The following is a 25,527-nucleotide window of genomic DNA, read 5'->3' as shown; positions in this document are numbered from 1 at the left end:
GAAGATCGCCGGCCCCAGGCGGGCTCCCGGCGCTGAGCGGAGACGAGTTTTTCTCCCCGCAGAGGAGGATCCTGGAAGGACGCAGAACTGGGGCGTAGGGGATGCCGTGGCCTGGACCGGGCAACTCCAACCCGGGGGAGCAGAGTCCGCCACGCCGGCAGGGACCGAGGATCTCTGCGGAACTGGAGGACGTTTTGTGGGATCCCTCACGGCTGCTGAGGGGCTGCTGCGGGTGAGGACCGCCGCGCTGCGCCACCAGGGAGCTCGGCGGCGGCCGGCCGGGGGGAATGCGTCACCGGGGGCCGGGGGCGACCCCTCGCCCACCAGGCAGAGCTGGCGCCGGGACGCGACCCGGGGGCGCGGCCAGCGAGGTAGTGGGGACCCGGTGCTCGCTGCCCCGCCCCGCTGGGGTCTCCTCCGGAAATGGGTGGACGCGGCTGACCCGGGGGCCACCCAGCCCCGTTTTCCTTCGGGAGCCCTCTGCGCCGGCTCCAGGCCTCTAGCCTCCGCCAGGCGCAGAGCGGGTGGGCGGCGAGCGCGCGCCGAGGGCTCCGGGGCCGACGCCGCGAGGGGCTGCAGGCCGCGCACGGCCGCGCTGCCCCGGCCGCAGGTGGGAGCCGCTGTCTGGGTCCCGGGGTTGGAGGGCAGCCGGCGGCGGGGGCCGAACGCGGGAGGGCTGCAGGGTGCGCGCCGGCGGGGCCTTCTCGTCGGAAGCTGCGGGACGGACGTGGGGACCCGTGAGCGCTCGGCGCCACCGTCCAGCCGCAGGGCGAGTGCCGGTCCGCGGAGGTGACGCGGCGCCGGGGGCAGCGCGGGGCTTCTTGCCGGGGGAGGGTCACGGGGAGGTGTGTGCTGGGGGACAAGCGGGACTGTTCTCTCGGGGCTTCGCGTCGGCGCCGAGGACGCGTTTGCTCGCTGCCTCTGGGTCTTGAGCTCCGCCTTAGGCTGGCGGGGGACGCGGAGAGGGGCCGGAGCCGGTCGGCCCGCGGCCCGGGGCGCCCCCTCGCGGCCCGAGCAGTCGCCGCCGCGCGGAGCGCAGGGTTTGCTGGGCCCGGGGGGCGCCGACGCCCGCTCTGGGGCGTCTCTCCGGCTGCGGCGGCGGGGATGGGGACGGCCCGGGGGACCCCTCGCAGCCGTCGCTGGAAGCCCCGTCGGGAAGTGGCCGGCCGCGTTTTCCCGAAGTGCAGTGACATCCTTTCCCTCCCGCCTCCTCCGGCCCCATTTTTAAAAGCTCGGGCTTTCGGGTTCGTCGGTGTCGGTCTAAGCCAGGCTATGTGTGGAATTTGTTTTTACAACTCGAGTCTTGTGACTTCTCAAACACTTTTCCTGAAGTGTTTTCTCTGGAAACTTGTTTCAAATGAGCGCTGTAAGTTTCACAAAGAGGAGTGTTGTTCGGGAGCCAACAGGTGACGGGGCGAAACCTGAGTCTGTGTGTACATTGGAGTCAAGTCTGGCTGCCGTTTCCTCGGGCCACCGTTGAAAGTAGAAATCCAAAAAGTCGATAGGAGACGGAGGGGAACACAATTTTGAGAAAATACCTGCATCCCCCATTATGGAAAAAACTGGGCTCATTAGAGCAGCGCCTGTGTGGTGCCCCTCATTCCGCGGCATGCATTTTGGATTTTGTCTTTCCATACCCGTTTACGGATAACCTGACCCCAGAAGCGCCGCGCTGGCAAAGGACCAGGCTGTGTCGTCATGTTTCCGCCTTTTGTTAAGCAGCCTTTCTTACTGTCATGGAATGTACTTGTGCATGAAATTAGAATGCTTTGAAAGAGTTCCACATTTCCTCTTGGAAATATGGATAGTTTCTTGGCCATTGGGTGATGCATGACAACCCACTCAGCTGTTGGGAAATGTACAGGCTGGATGGAGGTTTACTTGGAAAATACAGACAATACCAAAGGGCATATAGCCTCATGCCACTAATGGCTCATAGGGAGAACTTTTAGTAAAGGAATGTTTCATAAGCAGTATCTTCTGATAACATGTTATTTTTCAAGTAAGTGAAAGTGAATTGAGCTCTGTTGGCAGTGACTTTCGTCTTTAGTAGAAAGTAAGCACTGAATGCTCTTTGGGTGTGTGAAACCTTTAAAGAAATGACAGTTTAGTTTGTCTTTACTATAAAATTCACATCTCAATTGAAGTTAAGTAAATCATAAACAAGGAAATACGTATATCCATCAGGGTGGTATATTTTGCATTTTGAAAAGAATGGGGCCGGGCGCGGTGGCTCAAGCCTGTAATCCCAGCACTTTGGGAGGCCGAGGCGGGTGGATCACGAGCTCAAGAGATCGAGACCAACCCCGTCAACAGGGTGAAACCCCGTCTCTACTAAAAATACAAAAAATTAGCCGGGCATGGTGGCACGTGCCTGTAATCCCAGCTACTCGGGAGACTGAGGCAGGAGAATTGCCTGAACCCAGGAGGTGGAGGTTGCAGTGAGCCGAGATCGCGCCATTGCACTCCAGCCTGGGTAACAAGAGCAAAACTCCGTCTCAAAAAAAAAAAAAAGAAAAGAATGGATGTATGACATGTTTCTGTACTGCTCAATTAGTCTGTAGTTAAATTTAATTCACCTGCATATTTAGCTTGGGAGAATTAGAGTAGCTTTTGAATGGAGAACCTGTGATCCTCATCTTCCATGTGCTAAGGCCTTGTTAACAAGCAGTTTAACAAAGAAGCTGTTAAACAGTTTGTAGCCCACTGGGTGGTACTTGGTGGGGGGTTGGGGCAGTGGGAGTATAGGGGGCCAGTCGGGGGGCGGGACACCTAGGGAATGTTGGCCTGACTTCACAAAATCATACCTGTTCTGGCTTTTGGTGATCAAAGGATTTCTAACTTCCCTGGACGTGTTCACACAAGAAATACTTTTTCATAGGATCCTACAGTGCCATAGTAGTCTTCATATAGGAACTAGAGTGGAATTGCATTGGAAAAAGTATTGTAATTAGTGATATGACCTTAGACTTCCTTTTCAATGGCAGGCCCTGACAATTACTGTTTTTTACTTGCATGATTTTGATTTGGTGACTTGCTCCAAGAAAATTTTGAATAATAGGAATCATACCAGACCTGATATACAGTTACAACCTCAATATGTATCTGATTAAACTTATTCTCCTGAAATCCCTCAAATCCTCGCTCCCTTCTGAGTTGCCCTAAGGTACTTATGTACTAGTACGTCAATCACCTAATACTCAACTATCTTTGGCCCAATTTCTTCCTTCCTATTAGTTCCTTTTACTTTCCCTCCCCAAGTCACCATGTGTAGGCTTTCTTAGGGACAGTATATTAATTGGCCCCTCTCAGGTTCTTTATCTTTTTCCTGACCTTCACTACCCCATATTAATTTTCCTTAAGAACCAGAAGTATCTTGTGGCAATCTCCATTCATGTCTTTTGCAGCTTTCCGTTGCCTGTAGTGATAAGCCCACAGTTTTCTGCCTGAAATGTATAATTCTTGAAAATAAGATTCAGACACCATTGCCATCTGTTGTTGCTTCTTTGGAAGAATCTGTCTTCTAGTGAAATTGTCCACTCTTCATTGCCTCTGGACCTTCATATACTGTGCTGACTTATTAAGCTCTTTACAGGAAAATAGTAATGGCTTGTTTATGTATATATCAAGAGCAATCAAAATAATAATCCTTAGCTCTCCTGGAAGCAGCATTCAGACCAGTAGAAAATGAAATGATCCCCAAATGGCCAAAATAGCATAACAAAATGGTTAAACCTTCTCTCTAGCTTGCCTAACACTTTCACATACTATATGCTATCTTATTTCACCGGTGATTACTGTGCTTATAGGAGAAGTGCTTAAGCCTTCATGCATGCCTTTATTACTATATATACTTTTTTTGAGACAGGGTCTTGCCATATTGCCCAAACTGGTCTCAAACTCCCGGACTCAGGCAGTCCTCCCACTTTAGCCCCCAAGTAGCTGAGCGTATAGGCATGTGCCCAGCTTCTAGGTACTTTTCAAAGAGTAGTTGAATTTACAGAATATTGGAAGCAACTAAAAGGTTTGGAGGTTGTTGATTGTGGGCAAAAGGGAAAGGCAAGTTAATAAGAGACAAGTAGCAAGGATCAAAACATTATGAGAGCAGGGAGAAAAAAACCTACAAAAAGTTTGCTAGTTATCATAAAGTTATGGGTCAGGCGCCATTTTGTTTCTTGAATCCTGAAGGCAATGTTTTCTACTTTGCTCAAAATGAAAACAAATGATCAGCCAAAGGCTAAATTACGTATAATTTTTACACGTGCCACCATTAAAGAAAGCAAGGAGATGAATAATGGATTTTTTTTTTTTTTTTTTTTTTTTTTGAGACAGAATTTTGCTCTTGTTGCCCAGGCTGGAGTGCAATGGCCCCATCTTGGCTCACTGCAACCTCCACCTCCTGGGTTCAAGCAATTCTCCTTCCTCAGCCTCCCAAGTAACTGGGATGCAGTTGTGCACTACCATGCCCAGCTAATTTTGTATTTTTAGTAGAGATGGGGTGTCACCATGTTGGTGTCAGACTGGTCTTGAACTCCAGCCTCCGCCTGTCAAAGTGCTGGGATTATGGGCGTGAGCCATCATACCCAGCAGCTACGTTTCTTTTTATGTTCTGGCTTTTAATGGAATAAACGTCAGTTGGCTCCTTTTTGACATCCCCTAGAACCATTCAATAACAACTTTAAATATAAGGATGAAAGAATGAATGCAATGAATGAATCTAGAAAGTAAATTTCACAAAGGAACCCCTCATTATGTCACAGTGTTATATGAATGAGGCCATACTCAAATTTGGGGAACAAGTGCCCCCTCACAGTCAAGCCTATATTAGATGTTCACAATTGTTGCTTTATCTAAGGCAACTGGAAAAACTGCCATATACATAGACCACTACACATGCTGTGTGTGTATGTGTGCACGCACACGTGTATGGTGTTGGAGGTTTTATGTGAGGACTGGTTAGAAGCAGCTTCCAAAGCCACTGGAAATGTCAGCCAATAACTTGGCAAAATTGTCTGCCATTCAGAAGGCCAGAGCCCTCCCAAGCTCAAAAAGAAGATGAAACTCAGGTTTTGTTATTAACATATTGTTCCAATTCCATTTGTCACTGGTTAGCTTTAAGAAAGTTATTCCCAGTGGACGTAACAATGCCAGTTGGTACGTTGCAATAGGACTTTTAATTCTTTTATTTATTTATTTATTTATTTATTTATTTTACAACCCTTCTTGAATACCAAAGGAGTTTTAATTCTTTTCTGTTTTAAAACTCTTTTTGCATCTTGGAAGGCAAATAGTGGCTTTTTGGTTTTTTTCTCTTTGAGATGGAGTCTTCGCTCTGTAGCCCAGGCTGGAGTGCAGTGGCGTGATTCTGACTCACTGCAACCTCCGCCTCCTGGATCCCAGTTCAAGCAATTCTCCTACCTCAGCCTCCCAAGTAGCTGGGATTACAGGCACGAGCCACCATGCCCAGCTAATTTTCGTATTTTTTAGTAGAGACGGGGTTGCACCATGTTGGCCAGTCTAGTCTTGAACTCCTAACCTCGTTATCCACCCACCTCGGCCTCCCAAAGTGCTACAGCTGTGAGCCACCATGTCCAGCTAATGTGGAGGAAAAAAAAAAAAAAAAAAAAATCAGGTCCTAAGATGTTGTTGACTTGTCAAAGTTTTGAAAACTTCAGGACCAAGTTTACTGAATGCTGAGAGCATCAGATTGCATTCCCTAAGTATAACTCTTATCCTTTGGGGGTCACATGTTCTCTTGACAATTAACGATGATTGAGAAGTCATACATCTGCTAGCTGTTTGTCTTTGAATCTTTTTAAATGGTAAGAAGTAGCCATTTAACTATTTTGAAGGAAGAGGAGAGAGAAAGGACAAAGGAGGGAAATGGAACTGTTCCATTTTCTATTGCATGACTTGCATGGAGCAGCCCCGTAATTCTTGCCTTTCTAAGAAAAAAGTATCCCAGCTCTCTCTACCAAACCTTGGGCTTCTTTCTCACCTCCCTTGTGAGCAAGCCCTTCTTTTCTGCTGGACATTTATTTCTCTACTTGACTCTCATAGTGGGCTTTTATTCTTCAAAATAGTGTCTGCAAAGAACTCATGACCCTTTTAGAATTAAGTTCTGACAGCTGTTCTATGTGCTTGACCAACCCCTCCCAATGCCATCTCTGATGGTGGTGGTAGCTGTTAAAAGGTTTTGTGTCCTCCACACGTCTCCTTAAGCGTCAGACTGTTTGGAACCTGAACAAACCCATCTCCAAAAACTGTTTTGCTTTTTTTCCTCCTGCATTATGAGGTTTATTTATTTGTGATTCAAAACTGTAGGGAGACACTGGAGAAGTGGGACTCCTGATTTATTTCCAAACTTAGCACAGGATTGGTCAGTGCGTCATTGACGTACATTTATGATTAAGTTTACTGCAGCATCTTAAGACCAAGACAATAAACCTGCCTTAGAATTGTCAAGAATGCTGATGTCTTAGATAGAAGAATGTCAGAAATACACTCTTAAATGGATCCCACAAAAGTGTGTATAGATGTGAGGGAGAGGGTGGGAGGATGATGATGAAAAAGCAAATGGAGCGAGATGTAAACCGTTGATGAGTCTGGGTGAGTGATGTATCAGAGTTCCTTTTACTCTGGCATCTTTTTGGAAGTTTAAAGTTATACCAAAATAAACTTTTACCCCCCCCCCCCCACCAAAAAGTATAAGGTACAGGACGGGGCCACTGTTAGTTCAGCTACGCATGGTTCTACAAAAGAAAAAAGCAGCATGATAAAGCAAAGTTTTACTCTGCCATAACCCCAACTTTAAATAGCTCTATTTCCATTATAATTCAGCCTACTTTTAAACCTGATTCTGCCCATTTCATGTGATCAACCTTAAGAGATAATACCTGAAAATGAAGTTAATAGAATTTTTCTGTTAGGTCTAATCCACCCGTGGTCTCATATGCTTGGCTTAAAACAGGCGTCCCCAGACTTTTTACCCAGGGGGCCAATTCACTGTCCCTCAGACCGTTGGAGGGCCGCCACATACTGTGCTCCTCTCACTGACCACCAATGAAAGAGGTGCCCCTTCCTGAAGTGCGGTGGGGGGCCGGATAAATGGCCTCAGGGGGCCGCATGCGGCCCGTGGGCCATAGTTTGGGCACGCCTGGCTTAAAACATGGTGTTTTGGCAGACCACATACCGCCAAGGTTAGGAATCCTCAAGAAGAGCCTCAGCCATGGCCCAGAGCAGAAGGAATAGCCAGGCTCCCCTCTTCCTTCTGTGCTGTCAAAGTAAATACCGTATGGTGGTGAAAAATGCCTAAGGAAGGGGTATTTGTGAGGTCACATTTTTATAGTTTTTATTGTAACTATTTACAAGCATAAGAACTACGTTTAGCTGCCACTGCTTTTACCCGACTGATAGAATTAAGAATAGACTGTCGGTGTCTGTTGGCAAGTACAAGCAATCTTTTTTTTGTTTTGTTTTGTTTTTGAGACGGGGTTTCGCTCTGGTTTACCCAGGCTGGAGTGCAATGGCACAATCTCGGCTCACCGCAACCTCCGCCTCCTGGGTTCAGGCAATTCTCCTGCCTCAGCCTCCTGAGTAGCTGGGATTACAGGCACGTGCCACCATGCCCAGCTAATTTTTTGTATTTTTAGTACTGAGACGGGGTTTCACCATGTTGACCAGGATGGTCTCGATCTCTCGACCTCGTGATCCACCTGCCTCGGCCTCCCAAAGTGCTGGGATTACAGGCTTCAGCCACTGCGCCCAGTCCAAGCAATCTTAAAAAATTAAAAATTAAAAAATCAGGTGCCATGGCTCACATTTGTAATCCTAGCACTTTGGGAGGCCAAATCAGGAGGATATATTGAGCCTAGGAGTTTGAGACCAGCCTGGGCAACATAGGGAGACCAGCTCTACAAAAAACAAAAATGAAAAACCTAGTCAGGTGTGGTGGCACATTCCTGTGGTCCCAATTACTTGGGAGGCTGAGGCAGGAGGATTGCTTGGACCCGGGAGGTAGAGGCTGCAATGAGCCCTGATTGTACCACTGCACTCTAGCCTGGATGACAGAGGAAGACCTCATCTCAGATAAATAGGAAAGAGAAAAATCTAAATTGAAGTTTCATGTTATCAGGTAAAGAAGTTGCTAGTGATGATGTAGCAACTCAGCACGGCCTGGTTCCAGTGGAGGCCATGCCATATAACTTTTTATTTTATTTATTTATTTTTTTTGCGAGACAGAGTTTCACTTTTGTCACCCAGACTGGAGTGCAGTGGCGCTATCTCAGCTCACTGCAACTTCGGTTCAAGCGATTCTCCTGCCTCAGCCTCCTGAGTAGTTGGGATTACAAGTGCCCACCACCACGCCCAGCTAATTTTTGTGTATTTTTAGTAGAGTTTCACTAACAAGTTTCACTACGTTGGCCAGGCTGGTCTCAAACTCCTGACCTCAGGTCGTCCACCCGCCTCAGCCTCCCAAAATGCTGGGATTACAGGTGTGCACCACCACGCCCAGGCAACATTTTTTTAATGTTTGTGTTTTAATGAGCTCTGAGAATTTGTCAATAAATGTCATGTTTTGTCATTTTGAGTATTCCCTAATACAAAGGAAAAAGGAAAACTTTCCTCAGTGCATAAACTTTGAACCAACTGCTCACAAGGTCATTGGATTTTTTTCAGTCCTTTTTGACTGTATATCCTTAAAATGCCTTCTGTGGGCAAAATGGACTACCTTCAGTTGTGTCACTTTGTGTATCTGCAGCACAGTAGCTTGGCTGATTTCCCAAAGAAAAGAGAATTGGCTCAATCAGCACTCCCCCAAGGAGGCAGTGTGGGGTTGCAGAGGTTTATGATCACAGCCAAGCCTGGTCTTAAGGCCGCTTACTGACCTTGGACAGTTGACCCTTCTCTGAGGTTCACTTTCTCCACCTGTTAAGTGAGACAGCACTTACACTGTGTTGTTTGATATGGCAATTAAATGCCATAACACTGGTGGTACCAGCCAGGCATGGAGAAGTAAGTTAACTATCTGCTAACAAATGAAACAGAAAGCCATGCCTGTAATGAAAAGGATATTGTCACTCATGTTCCTTCATTTGGACTCTTAATTTGTGCACAAGTGACAGTCAGTCCTCAACGTAATTTATTGAAAAGCTGGGATGAACTTGTGGGGATTTTAAGTTTGAGATGTGGCCAGAACTTCCAGGTGATTGGCAAGAGGGGATGGTGGGATGGTGGCATGTAGTGCTAATGTTGATTTACCTTGATTAGGATGGTAATTTTCTGTACATTTTTCACAAAAGGCTCATAGGAAGTACAGCTGTAAAAGTAATTCAAGTCTTTGGCAATCTGTATCTTTGTGCCAGCTTGGAAAATCCATGGCTTGTCTTAATTTGTTCTGTTTTCTCTTGTTTTATAATCCAGCGACATTGAATTTGTAGGTTCTGTTTAATATTTATGTTCTTTGTAAGTCTGCAGAGCAAATACTTGATTGTCTCCCCGCTTAGCCTGATTTGGCAGGGGACAGATGTTCATATTTCATGATTTGGGTTAAATTGCATTGAAGGCACTCTTTCTCCTGGTAGGAGTTTTGGGGTTACTAATTAAATTCTTAACCTCTGGTTCTCTTCCTTTGACATGTGGGAGTGTTTTTTTCAAAATATCCAAGACACTTTCTGACTCATTAACGCATCCTTTTTTTATTGAGGAGTCAGAGGAATCCGCCTCTGTTTAGAAAGCCTTTCCTTAGTCAAGACATGAGTGAGCTGTACCTGTGTGAAATGATGCCTTGTTTAAAAGGTCATGACCTCCTCATGGTAGTGTAGGAAATGAGGTCATCTTCACTTTCTGTTCACGGTGAATGAAAGTTAAATCTATTACTCAGAATAATATATGTGTGGCATTGCTCCTACTGCTAATAAAGATTGTAGCTATGAAGTGCTTGGCCTTCATTTGTGAACTGCTATGATATTAATTTTCTCAACGTCCTATCATTTATAAAAGAAAAACCCTAAGTTTTAACCATAGGTTTCATTTTATTTTACTTTTTTTCGAGCTGGAGTCTTGCTCTGTCGCTCAGGCTGGAGTGCAGTGGTGCCATCTCAGCTCACTGCAACCTCCGCCTCCAGGTTCAAGCAGTTCTCCTGCTTCAGCCTGCCCAGTAGCTGAGATTACAGGCATCCACCACCATGCTTGGCTAATTTTTGTATTTTTAGTAGAGACAGGGTTTCACCATGTTGGCCAGGCTGGGCTTGAACTCCTGATGTTGTGATCCATCTGCCTCAGCCTCCCATAGTGCTGGGATTACAGGCGTGAGCCACTGGGCCTGGGCAATAATCACTGGTTTTTAATAGGTAGTATTTTCCAACACTCTTAATATTTAGAGTTAAATTGAGATAGTTGCTGAAAAATGACTTAGTCTCAGGCTGAAAGTGTATGGGTTTTCACTGCCTTTCCCACTTGTGTAAGCAAATGAGAACTTTTTTTTTTTTTTTGACATCCTTTCTGAGATGGAAGAATGTTTATTAAGGCAGAAGGATTTTTGGAAGTCTGACATGTCAGTGTGTATGTGTGACTAGACTCTGGCTTCTAGCTGTATAACCTTGGACAAGTCTCTTGGCTTCCCTGAACCTTGTTTTCTGTAAAATGATCGGGTTGCTATAATTACCTATAATTTTCTTTCTTTACATCATTATTAAAGGGGTAAAAGGGGCAGGGATAAAAAAGCTCCATCTCTCCATCTAATTCAGAAAGTTGTGTGCCCTGGGATGAGGGATGATTTTTAAGAATGAGAAGATATGAAGAACATAAATGGTGACAGCAAAGTGCCTGGGTTGTAGGGCAGAGAATGTTGTCTTGACGCCTTTGTAGCCCTTCATCATCCGAGGAGGCTTTTTATTCAGAGGAGGATTTACATCTTACTTTGCCCATAGCAGGCTGATGACATTTCACACGTAGTAGGCACTGACCGCATAACTTTTTAGTGAATGCCTGCTTACGATGCAATTAAACATTAACAGTCACCAAGCTGGATTTTATTTTCACATAGGGCTGTATTTAGTGACTGTTTGCTGAAGGAACTCATTGATGAATGTCTGGCTGACTTTAGCCCTTAGTAAAGGCTTGAGGATTTAATGTGCAGTATAAGGATTTAATTACACTATTTCTATTTAATGTGTAAACTCAAGTTTAGTGTCTTAGAAACCGTAATTAGAAATCCAAAACCTGAGCAGTTTGGCTGAGTGGACCCACTCTCAGGAGGCAGCACTGCCTCAGTTGGAAAAAATCGCTTGGGAAATACTGGGGGGGCCAAGTGGGGTCTTGAGCCATTTTTCATGCAACATAGTAATGGGCAAGGCAGGTGACCCAATCCCAGACTCTTCTTTCTACCAATCATAGGATGTCACAGGGATTTGTGGGCAGAAGTCGACACAGCAACTTTGAGAACTTTCCTAATGAATCGACTGCCGAGAGGCACCTTTTAAGGCTCCTGGAAATAAACTAGCTTTGGTGGCATGCTCTGAAATTCAGACCTGGCAAAGGGACTACTTCCGAATTATATAGCTCTAAATTTTAAGTTTCAGGGGGCCTGGGGGCTGGGGGGTGGTGACAGTAGTAATTCTGTTACTTTTTCTGGGCCCAGCTGTGTGTTAATAGCATTCAATAAAAACTCTGGGAGAGTAAGAGAAGTGCATTCAGGTTTTAGATGTCTTTGTTTTTTTCTTATGTTGTCCACAGCAGCCATTGTTTGATGTTCTGTGACTGAGAAACCAGGCTTTAAACTTTATGCCTTTGGAGATGGAGCCCAAGATGAGCAAACTGGCCTTTGGCTGTCAGAGAAGTTCCACATCAGATGATGACTCTGGCTGTGCGCTGGAGGAGTACGCCTGGGTCCCTCCGGGCCTGAGGCCAGAGCAGGTAGGAGCTCATCATCCTGTGTTTAACCTTTGTTTTTCAGTGTGAGTTAAGACTTCTGAACAGTATTTTGTAAATGGATAGAACATCACCCTCCATAGTCCTTATTCTTTGTATGGCTTTGAAGTTTTACTTCTGAAGGTCATATTTAGTTTCTCAGTGGAAGTTTCCAGTCTCTTTGTTCCCATGGTTCCAGAAGCCTCATAAGGATCCCATTTTTGCTCATGAATGAAATCCACAGTACCACATATGCATTGGTTATGTGTATTTCTGATGAGTCCCTCCCCTTGAGAGTAAGAGGAATTTACCTTTTAAAAAACTTCTGTGACAACAAAAAGGCAATAAAAGAAAAGAGAAAAGCTTCCATGTCAGTTCTCAGCAATGCTTTTGCTTTGGAAGAGAAATGGCGAGCGATGAGAAACCCTCTGAAGTGTTACTGCTTAGATGTTTGACCTTTGATAACTTTGCATATAAAAGAGCCTGTCACTTGCACCATGGGGATCAGGAAAAAAAAATTAAAGGGTTAATTTTATGCTTTGTTCGTATTGTTATTTAGGAAGATGAGAACATTCTATGTGCCTAATTTTCCCAATATCTTTACAGTTATTAACTTCTTGAAAATCACAGGTGATATTATTAAAAGAGCAAAGGCATCATTTAAAAATACAGTTATCAGTGGGATGTGTGGTTGCTTTGCTTCTGAATTAGGGTTCTGTTTCCTTTAGGGTAGGACATTTTTTGAGAATAGGGTATCCTTATTTATCCATGGCATAGCATAGTACCTGGCACACACATTGAGTAAGCTGATATTCAGTAAGTGTTTATAACTGTAAAAAGCTTCTAGAGCTGATAGAATGGGGAGAGGGTGGAGTGCGGGTGAAGCACTTAGGAAAGCAATATTTTGACAAACTACTTAAGAGAGACCATTCTTACATCTTAGGATGGGTAGGTTTTGTGTGGTACCAAGATATTGAAGTTGACCAGTCCTAAATTCTTATCTTTTTTTTTCTTTCATTCCTTCTCAGCACTGCAGTATCCTTTGCAGTACTTCTTAAGGGATGTTCCTTTAGAAACAACAGAAAAACAAGCAGAAATTTAGTTTTCCTTTCAGAGTGAGCCAAGTACAGCTCAATATGGCTCCTCTCCTGTTTCCCTGGGGAGGCTGACTCCAGGTATTCAGAAAATAGCACCCACCCATGGAAGCAAAGAAAGCCGATGTTTGAGAGGACCTGATAAAGAAGAGTTTACAACATTCAGCAAAACAGCTTTTGTCTTTGTGATGTGTAGAATTCAGAGAGCAAGTTAAATATATTTTGTGTAGTGGCTAGATTTTGGACTGTTTCACACAGTCCGTGTGGTAATTTGCAGAATTCACCTAGGACACTCACTCTTGCTGATCTCTTGGCTGATCCTTGGAAGGTTGGCAGGGGAAGAGTTTTTTTTTTTTTTTTTTTTTTTTTGTAATGGGAGTATCACTCTCTTGCCCAGGCTGGAGTGTAGTGACGTGATCTCAGCTCACTACAACCTCCACCTTATGGGTTCAAGCGATTCTCCTGCCTCAGCCTCCTGAGTAGCTAGGTTTACAGGTGTGCACCACCACACCCAGCTAATTTTTGTATTTTTAGTAGAAATAGGGTTCTTACCATGTTGGCCAGGCTGGTCTCGAACTCCTGACCTCATGTGATCCACCAGCCTTGGCCTCCCAGAGTGCTGGGATTACAGGTGTGAGTCACACCACCGGGAATAGTAGTCTTAAATGTGCATATTTTATAGTGCATAATTTATGATGTGCCTAATTGTCACTACAAATTACATTCCTGAAGAGCAATTTAGCAGCTGGGTGCTAGTTATCGGAAGGTTTGCAGTTCTGCTGAGTTGGCTCAGAGCTGGTCTTCTCATTAGCTACAAGAAGTCAAACCCTGTACCTAGGGAAAGGTAACTTTTCAAGATAAAAGTGAGCTGAGATGCTCAGTTCTGTATGCTGATGCCATTCTAACTATCTATTATGCAGATCCAGCTCTATTTTGCTTGCTTACCAGAGGAGAAGATTCCTTATGTTAACAGCCCTGGAGAGAAACATCGGATTAAACAGCTTTTGTACCAGTTACCACCACATGATAATGAGGTAAAATAACGGGAAGAAGGCTAATTAGAAAAAAGAAAAATGCATAAGCGTTGAGATGCTGCCTATAAACCCCAACTCCTCACTGGCTAGGGCTCTTTTGCCTTTCTTTAGTTAAAATTTGGCCAGAGAATACAGCTTTTATTCTTAAAGCGAAGAGAGGGTAAAGTATCAGCGTAATAAACTTAACACAAGTTGGTTTTTATAGTGTTTGCAGCCACCCACCAATGATTAGGAACCTACAAATTCCTGAGATTTCCCTGCCCCTGCATCCAGAGTGAATGCTTGGTGGTCATTCAGGCCAGCAATGGAGTTGAGTGCATGTAGAATGGAGAGTAAAAGTGGCAATTAACAAGTTTAAACCTTTTGTGGAAAGATTAGTATCTTATTTTTTTTTAAATGCCTGTACTAATAAGGGTTTCAATTAAACATTTATTATTTTAAAGAGACTGTTTCTTCACATTGCATTTCCCTTTCTAGAGAGGCTGTAAGATTCAGATATGGTATCATTTTAAAATTGTGGAGGCATAACACGGCGAGCTAAACTTACTGTTTTATTTCCTGAAACTCTAACTCTGGAAGTCGAGAACTGGTGAGAAGTACTGTGTACTCAGTGTGGTGTTTCCGATTTGCTTTCTGTGAAGGTGCGGTATTGCCAGTCTTTGAGTGAAGAAGAGAAAAAAGAATTGCAGGTGTTCAGTGCTCAGCGCAAGAAAGAAGCACTGGGAAGAGGAACAATTAAGCTTCTGTCCAGAGCAGTCATGCATGCTGTGTGTGAGCAGGTGGGCAGCCCCTTCTCCAACGCATAGCTTGTGGCAGTGATGAGGATGGACAGTTGGGGGTAGGTGACTGGGCTAGCAGAGGTGTGGGCCTGAAAGCCTCCAAAAAAATAAGAGAAAGACAGCCTAGCTTTTTATTAAATAGCAATTCATGTTTCATATTTGTAGCTGGCTACACTGCTGTGTATGACAGCAGGAGTCAGTCGCCCTTATGCAAACATTGGGTGAAATCCTGCCTTTGGTAGGATCCTGGCATGAAGGTAGGTGCTAGGATACACCTCGTATTCAAAAGATGCAGAAACATAATGAAGACATTCAGATCTTTGCTGGCAGTTTCAGAGTAAGAAATGTATCCAGCAGGAGGCTGGCACAGGAAAACCACTATTTGTGTGAATCAGATTACACTGTCCTTAAAAACAGTCGTAGTATGTCTGAGGCATGTGCCTTACAGTGGAGAACCATCAGCAATCCAGCATTAAAGAGCTACTTAATCACTAACAGAGGAGGCAAAAATAAATGCATTCCTCACAAATTTGCAATGTGTCCTAATGCAGGAAAGCCTGAGAATCCCATCTTTAAGAATGATCCTTTTATATTCAAACCTGTTTGTTTGTAGTGCGGGTTGAAGATAAATGGAGGCGAAGTTGCAGTGTTCGCTTCCCGCGCGGGCCCTGGTGTGTGCTGGCACCCATCCTGTTTTGTCTGCTTCACGTGCAATGAGCTGCTGGTCGACCTCATCTATTTTTATCAGGATGGAAAAATTCACTGTGGCAGGCACCACGCAGAACTGCTCAAACCACGGTGCTCAGCATGTGACGAGGTAAAAAAAAAAAGTTCATCCTTTCACACTGGGAAAAATAAGCTTAGATTAAGCCAATATTCCACTGTTTTCATCTAAGTAAAATATTAAAATTTCCTGGATTTTGCTCTGTGTGTATATTTTTAAGATGATCTTGTACATTCATACAATGGAATAATCTATATTTGGTTGGTGCAGAGTAATTGCAGATTTGCCATAATGATTAAAATTGCAATTACTTTTGCACCTACCTAATAACATAGAACGGAAAGCAAATTTTTTTGTACTTTGGTAAGTATTATGTCTTCAGTGGGTTGTGAGAAAATATAAGTTGCAGAAGAGCATGTAGAAGATGGTCTTATTTTTAAGGATTAAAAAACCAACATGATATAGGTATTTGTTTATACTCAGAAAAAGTATGGAAAGACAAATACCAAGTTAATAGTAGTTACCCTGGGTGAAAGTGGGAATGGATCATGGCTTGAAAGGAAAAAAATTTTCCCTTTAGCTTTTTATTTTAAAATAGTTTTAGATTTACAGAAGAGTTGCAAAGCTATTACAGAGAGATCCTGCGTGCCCTTCTCCCAGCTTCCCCATAACCATACTGTATGTATCAAACTAAGAAATTAACATCAGTGTAATACTATTAACTAAACCATAGTCTTTGTTGAGATTTTCCCGTTTTTAAATGGATGTTCCTTTTCTTACCCAAGATCAATCCCAAGTGCCTCACTGCATTTACTCGTTGTATCTTCTTAGTCTCCAGTCTATGACAATAATCTTTTTACTTTTATACATTTATTTTACACGTTTTTTCCAAGTGTGCTACTTGAACATATTTTGAAAACCAAAAATATAAAAAAATAAAAGAACCAGACTGGACCCCATGGTGAGACCCCATCTCTGCCCAAAAATTGTTTTCTAATTACCTGGGCCTGGTGGTTGTGCCCTTGTGGTCCCAGTTACTCAGGAGGCGGAGGTGGGAGGATGGCTGGAGCCCAGGAATTTGAGGCTACAAAGAGCTATGATTGTGCCACTGTGCTCCAGCCTGGGCTACAAGTGAGACCCTATCTCAAAAAGATAAAAAATAAAAAATCCTTCATCTGGAGATGGCCACCGGGGCAAATAAAGCATCATCAACAGAACTGCTGTTCGTTCAGTTCCAGCATTTGTAGCTATAACTATGTTGAGTCCACAGACATTTTTATGAGTTTTCTTTCTACTAAAACACCAAATTGTTACACTAAATTATTTCTGTGTTAATGTGTTCTTTGCCAGATTATGCCAAGGAAATGTTATTGGGGAGCAAAAATATGACCCAGTGAATTATTTCCAATGTAGAATTCTGCTTTTTTAAAGTTGAAGCAAGCATGTATTATTTCTCTTTTCAACACTGTCAATTTATGCTCTGGTTTGTAGCTAAATGAAGTTAGTTTTAAGCTTCTATCTCGAAGAAACAAAGCTAGCTATCTGATTTTTTAAAGAGCCAGTGTGTGTCCATTGCCCAGAAAACATAGTTACTTGGCCTTTAAAATAGTTCCTAATGATTTCCTTTCATTCTCTGGTTTCACGTTTCTTTTTGAAGATAATTTTTGCTGACGAGTGCACAGAAGCTGAGGGTCGCCATTGGCACATGAAACATTTCTGCTGCCTCGAGTGTGAAACGGTCCTGGGAGGACAGAGGTATATCATGAAGGATGGCCGCCCCTTCTGCTGCGGCTGTTTTGAGTCTCTCTATGCGGAGTACTGTGAAACCTGTGGGGAACATATTGGTAAGGCCACAGCCTCCCCATCTGCCCTGTCGCCTAGCCATTAGTCTGTCTAGGATTATCCAGTCTTTTTTTCTGTTTTTTAAAGTTGAGATGTAATTTACATACAGTGAAATATCCAGATCTTATGTGTTCCAGCTGATGAGCTTTGGCAAATGAACGTAGAGTAGATTCTTGTTATTCGCCATAGTTGTGTTCTGTAAAGTTCCTGCAAACACTGAATCGTGGGGGAATATAGGGTTAGGTTCCTGTGAGCCTCTGGTCACACAGTTTCATCAACGCATCAATACATAACCTTGTTTCACGTGTGTTTTTCCTTAAAGCTACCTCCTTATTGAATACACATTGTTGATGGATTAGTATTGAACTCACAGCCAGTAGTAGTGTACTCAAGATTAGGAGCTTATCTAATTACATGTCTTTCCTCCATAAGGCCCATCAAAGCCTTCTTGTACTTTGGAATACGACAGCATTTCAGCATTGTCAGCATTATACTTGGGGGTCATTTTAAGCAGGAAACTCACCAACAAAAAGCACAGAAATGCAGAAAACATGGCAGTAAATAGATCAGGAATAGGATACTTGTCTACAATATGAGAGCCGAAACGAAAGGCAGAACATCTCCTGGATTAATGCGTGTTGGTTCAATGCATGTTTTTACCACTCTACATCTGCGAATGACCATGACAGTGTTGCAAATATCAGTTTTGGGGTTATGAATAAATGTTAATAAGTAGGCAAATTCACAAATACACAATCCACAAAGAATTCAGATTAATTGTATCGGTGTCACCCATACCCCTCTCAAGATACGGACATTTCCATTACACTTGAGAGCTCCCCCATGCCCATCATCTTTATTTTTTTTCATTCCTTCCTTATTCCTTGTTTTAGGCAATAAACTATAACCTGTTTATTCATTCTATCCTTTTCAAAACAGGTGTGGACCACGCACAGATGACCTATGACGGGCAGCACTGGCATGCCACGGAAGCATGCTTTTCCTGTGCCCAGTGTAAAGCCTCTTTGTTGGGATGTCCCTTCCTTCCCAAACAGGGTCAGATTTACTGTTCAAAAACATGCAGTCTCGGTGAAGACATCCATGCCTCCGATTCTTCCGACTCTGCATTTCAGTCAGCTCGATCAAGAGATTCCCGAAGAAGTGTCCGAATGGGCAAGAGCAGCCGGTCAGCAGATCAGTGTAGACAGTCTCTCCTCTTATCCCCTGCTCTGAACTACAAGTTTCCTGGCCTCTCAGGCAATGCTGATGACACCCTCTCTCGAAAATTGGATGATCTGAGTCTCTCCAGGCAAGGAACAAGTTTTGCCAGTGAAGAATTTTGGAAAGGCAGAGTAGAGCATGAAACTCCAGAAGACCCTGAAGAATGGGCTGATCATGAAGATTATATGACACAGCTCCTCCTCAAGTTTGGTGATAAAAGCCTCTTTCAGCCACAGCCCAATGAGATGGATATTCGAGCCAATGAGCATTGGATATCTGATAACGTGGTTAAAAATAAGACTGAGTTAAAGCAAAATAACCAGAGCCTTGCAAGTAAAAAATACCAGTCTGATATGTACTGGGCACAATCACAAGATGGACTGGGCGATTCTGCTTATGGCAGCCACCCAGGCCCTGCAAGCAGTAGAAGGCTCCAGGAATTGGATCTGGACCATGGGGCTTCAGGTTATAATCATGATGAAACACAGTGGTATGAAGATTCCCTGGACTGTCTGTCAGACCTGAAACCAGAGCAAAGTGTTCGGGATTCAATGGATTCTTTGGCATTGTCCAATATCACAGGTATGTAATCTAGGGATTATGGGGTATTTGAAAAAAGGAGCTGCTACAGAGTGTATTCAAAAAATTCCAATTCCAGCTGGATATGGTGGCTCACACCTATAATCCCAGCACTTCAGGAGGCTGAGGTCAGCAGATCACTTGGGGTCAGGAGTTTGAGACCAGCCTAGCCGACATGGTGAAACGCTCTCTCTACTAAAAATACAAAAATTAGCTGGGTGTGGTGGCGGGTGCCTGTAATCCCAGCTACTTGGGAAGCTGAGGCAGGAGAATCACTTGAACCCGGGAGCAGAGATTGTAGTGAGCAGAGATTGCTCCACTGCAGTCCAGCCTGGGTGACAAGAGTGAGATTCTGTCTCAAAAAAAAAAATTGCAATTCAGCATGCGTAGGATTTGTATGTTATTCAAAACCATGGATCAAGGGAAGGAATTTTACTTAAATACCAAACACTAGCAAAACAAACATGTGTACAGGTGAGTGCATATGCATAAAATATATTTATAGTACAGTCTTTAGGGATAGGTTTTATTATCCCTGTTTTGAAGAGAAGGAAACTGATTGGATGAAGGAGTCTACAACTGGATTGTGTCTGAAAGATACTGTACGCTTGGATTATGCTGTATGGATTTCAAGATACCACAATTGGCTGTCACACTTTACAAGCTCATGTATTTTTAAACATCTTCCTGTATTGCCCTGTGACAGCAGCTCAAAAACAGCTGAATACTTTTTATTTAGATTATAAAATATTAATTCTTTTTTTTTTGAGATGGAGTTTCACTCTTGTCACCCAGGCTGGAGTGCAATGGTGTGATCTCAGCTCACTGTAACCTCTGCCTCCCAGGTGCTGGGTTCAAGTGATTCTCCTGCTTCATCCTTACAAGCAGCTGCCACCATGCCCAGCTAATTTTTGTGAGACAGGCTGGTCTCTAACTCCTCACCTCAGGTGATCCACCTGCCTCAGCCTCCCAGAGTACTAGGATTACAGGTGTGAGCCACTGCCCCGGCCTATTTTAATGTTTTCAAAGCACAGTCATATCAGTTATCCACATTTTATCTTTAAAATGACCCTGAGCTGTATAGAGTGGATGATACAATTGCATTTTACAAACGAGTAAACTCGAATTACCAAAAGGCTAAATGCCCAACATTACATAGGTTCTAAAGGCAAGACTGGATCTAGAACCCAGGACATGATGAAACTTACTTCCAGCAAGTCTTTGGATTATAGAAATGGTTCTGTTGCATGGCTAGTTTTATAGTCAAACTACTGACGTCTAGCCCTTTCATGAAGGTAATTTTTCTGTAATGTAGTCAGGAAAGGCTTAGTAGCTGCCTCCTGCCAGGAGTGACTTGTGCCAGACACTGCAGTGACAAGGAGGGGTAAGACAAAGCTGCTACCTGCCCCCGCCCCTGGCTTCTGCAGACTTGTCATAGATAAGGACTACAATAAAGGGGAGTTGAGGAAGAATGATGGGCGAGACTCTCTGCCAGGCCCAGTGCTAAGAGTTTTAAATTTAGTATCAGAAATAGACATAATTTGGCCAGGTACAGTGGCCCACACCTGCAGTCCCAGTACTTTGGGAGGCCAAAGCGGGTGGATCACCTAAGGTCAGGAGTTTGAGACCAGCCTAGCCAACATGGCAAAACCCAGTCTCTACTAAAAATACAAAAAATAGCCAGACATGGTGGCACCTGCCTATAATTTCAGCTACTCTGGAGGCTGAGGCAGGAGAATCACTTGAACCTGGGAGGCAGGGGTTGCAGTGACCCAAGATCACACCATTGCATTCCAGCCTAGGTGACGGGGCAAGACTCTGTCTCAAAAAAGAAACGAAACATAATTTGGGCCTGACATTCCTTGACAATAATGGGCTGAAAAATAGGCTCCCTTTAAAAAGTAGGAAGTTAAATAGTCTCCAGTTGACAACCATTCACACCACTCCCTTTGTCACTTACAGTCTGTTAGGCTATATGTATCTATCTTAACATGCCTGGCCCTATTATGTCAAAAGAGATCAATATCTGTTTTGAGAAATGTTTCAATAGAAGATTAATCTGGAAGTGGAATATTTTACAGCTAGAAGGCAGAAAAGACTGGACAAAAGTCTAGGTCAGGAGTTGAGCAAACCTTTTCCGTAATCTGCTTGATGGCACTTTTTAGGCCTACGGTCTCTGGTGCAACTACAGCTACTCAGCTCTGCCACTGTAGAAAGCAACTATAAACAATATGTAAACAAATAGATGTGGCTGTTCCAATAAAACCTGATACACAATAAAACAGGCTGTTGAGCTGTAGTTTGCTGACCACTCATCTCAGTATAAGATGAGGAAGACTAGCTCATGATGGAGGCCAAGGAAGGGATTGATTTGAAAGATGTTCAAATGAAGCAATGTGGCTTTAATGGATTGAGGGGCAGAAGCTTCTACATCTTATGCTAATGAATGAGGCTGCTATGAAGAGCTCTTAAATTTTTGCTGCTCATGCCACATGCTGTAACTAATCTTTGACTCCAGGTTTGTTAAGAGAGGCTGTGCCTTGTGGCGCACACCTGTAATCCCAGCACTTTGGGAGGCCAAGGCAGGTGGATCACCTGAGGTCAGGAGTTTGAAGTCCAGCCTGACCAACACACAGAAACCCCATCTCTACTAAAAATACAAAATTAGCCAGGTATGGTGGAGCATGCCTGTAATCCCAGCTACTTGGGAGGCTAAGGCAGGAAAATCGCTTGAACCCAGGATGCAGAGGTTGCAGTGAGCGGAGATCCCGCCATTGCACTCCAGCCTGGGCAACAAAAGCAAAACTCCATCTCAAAAAAAAAAAAAAAAAAAAAAAGCTGGGTGCGGTGGCTCACGCCTGTAATCCTAGCACTTTGGGAGGCCAAGGTAGATGGATCACCTGAGGTCAGGAGTTCAAGACCAGCCTGGCCAACATGGTGAAAACCCATCTTTATTTAAAAATAAAATAAAATAAAAGGCTGTGCCCCTTGTAACAATAACACTTATACCACTTCTCAATTGGTATATATATGTTGGCTTTCTCTATGGCTTTTAATCAAATATTGAAATTGGAAATTTTCTGTGAAATGTTTTCTTTCAGTAGCATGCTTTTAATAACTGTCGAATTTTAGGATGACTGAGCAGTTCATCTTGTTTTGGCTTCTCTTCTAGGGGCTTCGGTGGATGGAGAAAGCAAGCCAAGGCCATCGTTATATTCTCTGCAAAATTTTGAGGAGATGGAAACAGAAGATTGTGAGAAAATGAGCAATATGGGAACTTTGAACTCTTCCATGCTGCACAGGAGTGCAGAGTCCTTAAAGAGTCTAAGTTCAGAGTTGTGTCCAGAAAAAATCCTGCCTGAAGAGAAACCAGTACATCTGCCAGTGCTCAGAAGGTCCAAGTCTCAGTCCAGACCACAGCAGGTCAAGTTTTCCGATGATGTCATTGACAATGGGAACTATGATATCGAAATCCGGCAGCCTCCGATGAGTGAAAGGACTCGTAGACGCGTCTACCATTTTGAAGAGCGGGGATCCAGGTCTCATCACCACCGCCGCAGGAGAAGTAGAAAGTCCCGCTCTGACAATGCCCTGAATCTTGTTACAGAAAGAAAATACTCTCCCAAGGACAGACTGCGGCTGTACACCCCCGATAACTATGAGAAATTTATACAGAATAAAAGCGCTCGGGAGATCCAAGCATATATCCAGAACGCTGATCTCTATGGACCGTACGCCCATGCCATTTCCGATTATGGCCTGCAGAACCCAGGAATGAATCGGTTTCTGGGACTGTATGGCGAGGATGATGATTCCTGGTGTTCTTCTTCCTCCTCCTCTTCTGACTCAGAAGAAGAAGGGTATTTTCTTGGACAGCCAATTCCTCAACCCCGGCCACAGAGATTTGCCTACTATACAGATGACCTTTCTAGTCCACCGTCTGCACTTCCCACCCCTCAGTTTGGTCAGAGGACGACTAAATCCAAGAAGAAAAAGGGACACAAGGGCAAAAATTGTATTATTTCTTAACCAAGTAGTGATGGCGAGCATTTGCTTAAAACTTAGCCATTAACCATCTGAATCTTTTTCTTCCCTAGGAAAGTTGTGAAAATAGTTTAAAGTGCTTTCTTTGGCCATGTAAATGAGAACTCAGCAGCTGTTTACAGTGTCAGATTAACATTCGAAAGGTGTGATTTCTCCAATTTACCCTCCTTGGATGGCATCTTGTGCCTGTCGGGTACCGGTGCATTACAGATTGATAAAGCTGCTTTGGTTTCCAGTCCTCAAGGGAATACTCAAGATGCTGTCTCAAAGGGATCGGACGGGGTGTTGATTTTAGAAGATGGAGAACTCCAGCCACCTTTGTAAAGCAATAGTGTTTGTCATTTATGTAAGTCAGGTCAGCCCAGGTCTTGACAGTCCGTCTTGGTGTGAGGCATGCCCGTCACGATGACCTAGCTAACACTGTGCATCCTAGTGTGAGGCCAACTTGTCCCCTCCAACCCTCTTTGGCCAGGTGAACATTGTATTGTATCAGCGCCAGCTACAGATTGGAAACAAAAAACATTGCTATTTATAACATAGTATTTCATAGACTTAAGTGTATTCCTAATTTAACGGTGCAAATATTAATGTATATACTGTACAGTTCAGATTTTAAAGCTGATATTTTTATATCCCTGAATTGTAAGCCATTTGTTACACTGCAGTGCTAGATTTACTAAGGAACCAGAAACAGCATTTATGGATGAACTGATTGCTTGTATTTTAGTCAGGGTTTATAAATTTAGATGGTCAAATTTATATTGCCTAGTGATGGAAAAAAGTCAACTTTGATTTTTTTTTTCCCCCAATATTAAAAAAGGCTCTGTATGCATGGTGGGCCTATGTAAATACTCTTTAAGAAACTATGGCCCTATTAATCTTAACATGTGTTATTTATGGGTCAAGCAATGTAAACTGTATAAATGTAAAAACCCCTCACACACATAACTCCTGGAATAATGATAAAAACAAGTAGAAGCTGTTTCAGCAAATGGGTTTTATTCCCCCTGCGTGCCGGGGGTGCCTTTCTCATTCTCAGCAAGGTGATGATTCTCTCACGGGAAATGACAAGGATCTGCTTTTGTGGCAGAGGACTGTGTAGACTGTTACTTTAAGAAAGGTTATTCCTTTTTATTCCTTCCCTTCCGCTAATATGTTGGCCTTTAACAGCAATTTTGAAAACTGGGTCTTCTGGTTATGTTTTTGTTTTAAAATCTTTAGAGGATGCTATGCCATTGAGTACTTTAAGTTAAGATGAGGTTCTGGTTCAAGGAAAAATTATGTTGGATCTGAACTAATGAGCAGATATTTTGATATGTGCCATTCTTGCATATACATCTCAGTACCAACTAAAGGTTCTAGTGGCATCTGGAACCTTTAGGGAGGTATTTAATAAACGCTTAATGAATAACAAAACTACCTTTCTTAATATAAATCTTTGCAAATGTATCCAGGTAACTTCCATTTTGTACCTCTGTTCAGGCATGATTTATTTTGCAGTTGCTTTACCATTAACAGGCCCCCATTTGTCTCGTATGTCCATACGCCCCACTTGTAGGCAGGAAACAGGGCTTCAGACACGGAGACATATTTTTCCACATATACTGGAGTGGGAAAAATCTGACCTTGGGGAAGACAGACACAAGTCCAATGGGTAAACCAGTGAATAGTAGGTCGATAGCCCTCCCACCCAAGGGTTTGTATCTGGGCTACACAGATTCCCTTCAGAAAAGTACCAGTGGTGATAGAGTTCTTCACTCGGTAACTCACATCATTCCCTGGTCTGGTGTCTTTAAAAAACCATCAGCAATGAAAAAGAAGTGCATACACATGACATAGAAATTCAAACACAGCAAAAGTCAGATATAGTATCTCCTTTCCACTCTTCATCCCAGTCCTCCTGTGCTTCTCCCCAGAAGTAACCACTCTTACCCAGCTCTACTGTCTCCTTCAGACATTCAAAGCACGTTCATATAAATGTCTCTTTTATAAGTGGTAGTGAGCTCTATTTCACATTAGTGCATATAGGTCTACCCAGTCTTCCAGTGACTGCTTACTAGCCTGCTTTTGGAGATACCCTTACTTAACCAGTCTTTTAATGATGGAGTTGACTTTCCTCATACATTATGCTGCACTGGCACGTGCACATAAACTGGGAGCATCATAGTTACTAGGACAAACGTTATGTATTTAAGACTGATGGATATTGCCAATTTTCTCCAAAAGAAATTCTCCTGACTTACATTAATGTATGAGAATGAGTGTTCCATCATGACCTCTCAATGTATTAGCAGATTTCT

General features: G+C 43.5%; 1 protein-coding gene across 5 annotated transcripts in view; it reads left to right on the top strand.

Annotated features, from left to right (window-relative positions):
- PRICKLE1 (prickle planar cell polarity protein 1) overlaps positions 1 to 24,219 on the top strand; it is a 127,021-nt gene extending 102,802 nt beyond the window's left edge. For 2 of the 5 annotated variants that reach the window (XM_039472462.2, XM_003926660.3), the window contains exons 2-8: positions 11,737 to 11,916; positions 13,925 to 14,038; positions 14,680 to 14,817; positions 15,431 to 15,634; positions 17,199 to 17,385; positions 18,323 to 19,186; positions 22,356 to 24,219. In XM_039472462.2, the coding sequence (XP_039328396.1) occupies positions 11,785 to 11,916; positions 13,925 to 14,038; positions 14,680 to 14,817; positions 15,431 to 15,634; positions 17,199 to 17,385; positions 18,323 to 19,186; positions 22,356 to 23,212 (2,496 nt within the window). In that variant the 5' untranslated portion in view covers positions 11,737 to 11,784 and the 3' untranslated portion in view covers positions 23,213 to 24,219. Of the gene's footprint in view, positions 1 to 4; positions 233 to 11,736; positions 11,917 to 13,924; positions 14,039 to 14,679; positions 14,818 to 15,430; positions 15,635 to 17,198; positions 17,386 to 18,322; positions 19,187 to 22,355 lie in introns of all 5 variants that reach the window. The other 3 variants (XM_074403092.1, XM_039472463.2, XM_074403093.1) reach the window with 3 other exon arrangements.
- Positions 24,220 to 25,527: the final 1,308 nt, after the last annotated feature.

The sequence above is a fragment of the Saimiri boliviensis genome, chromosome 7, assembly GCF_048565385.1.
Source record: "Saimiri boliviensis isolate mSaiBol1 chromosome 7, mSaiBol1.pri, whole genome shotgun sequence".
Classification (NCBI taxonomy): domain Eukaryota; kingdom Metazoa; phylum Chordata; class Mammalia; order Primates; family Cebidae; genus Saimiri; species Saimiri boliviensis.
This window is presented reverse-complemented; position numbering and strand designations above follow the sequence as displayed.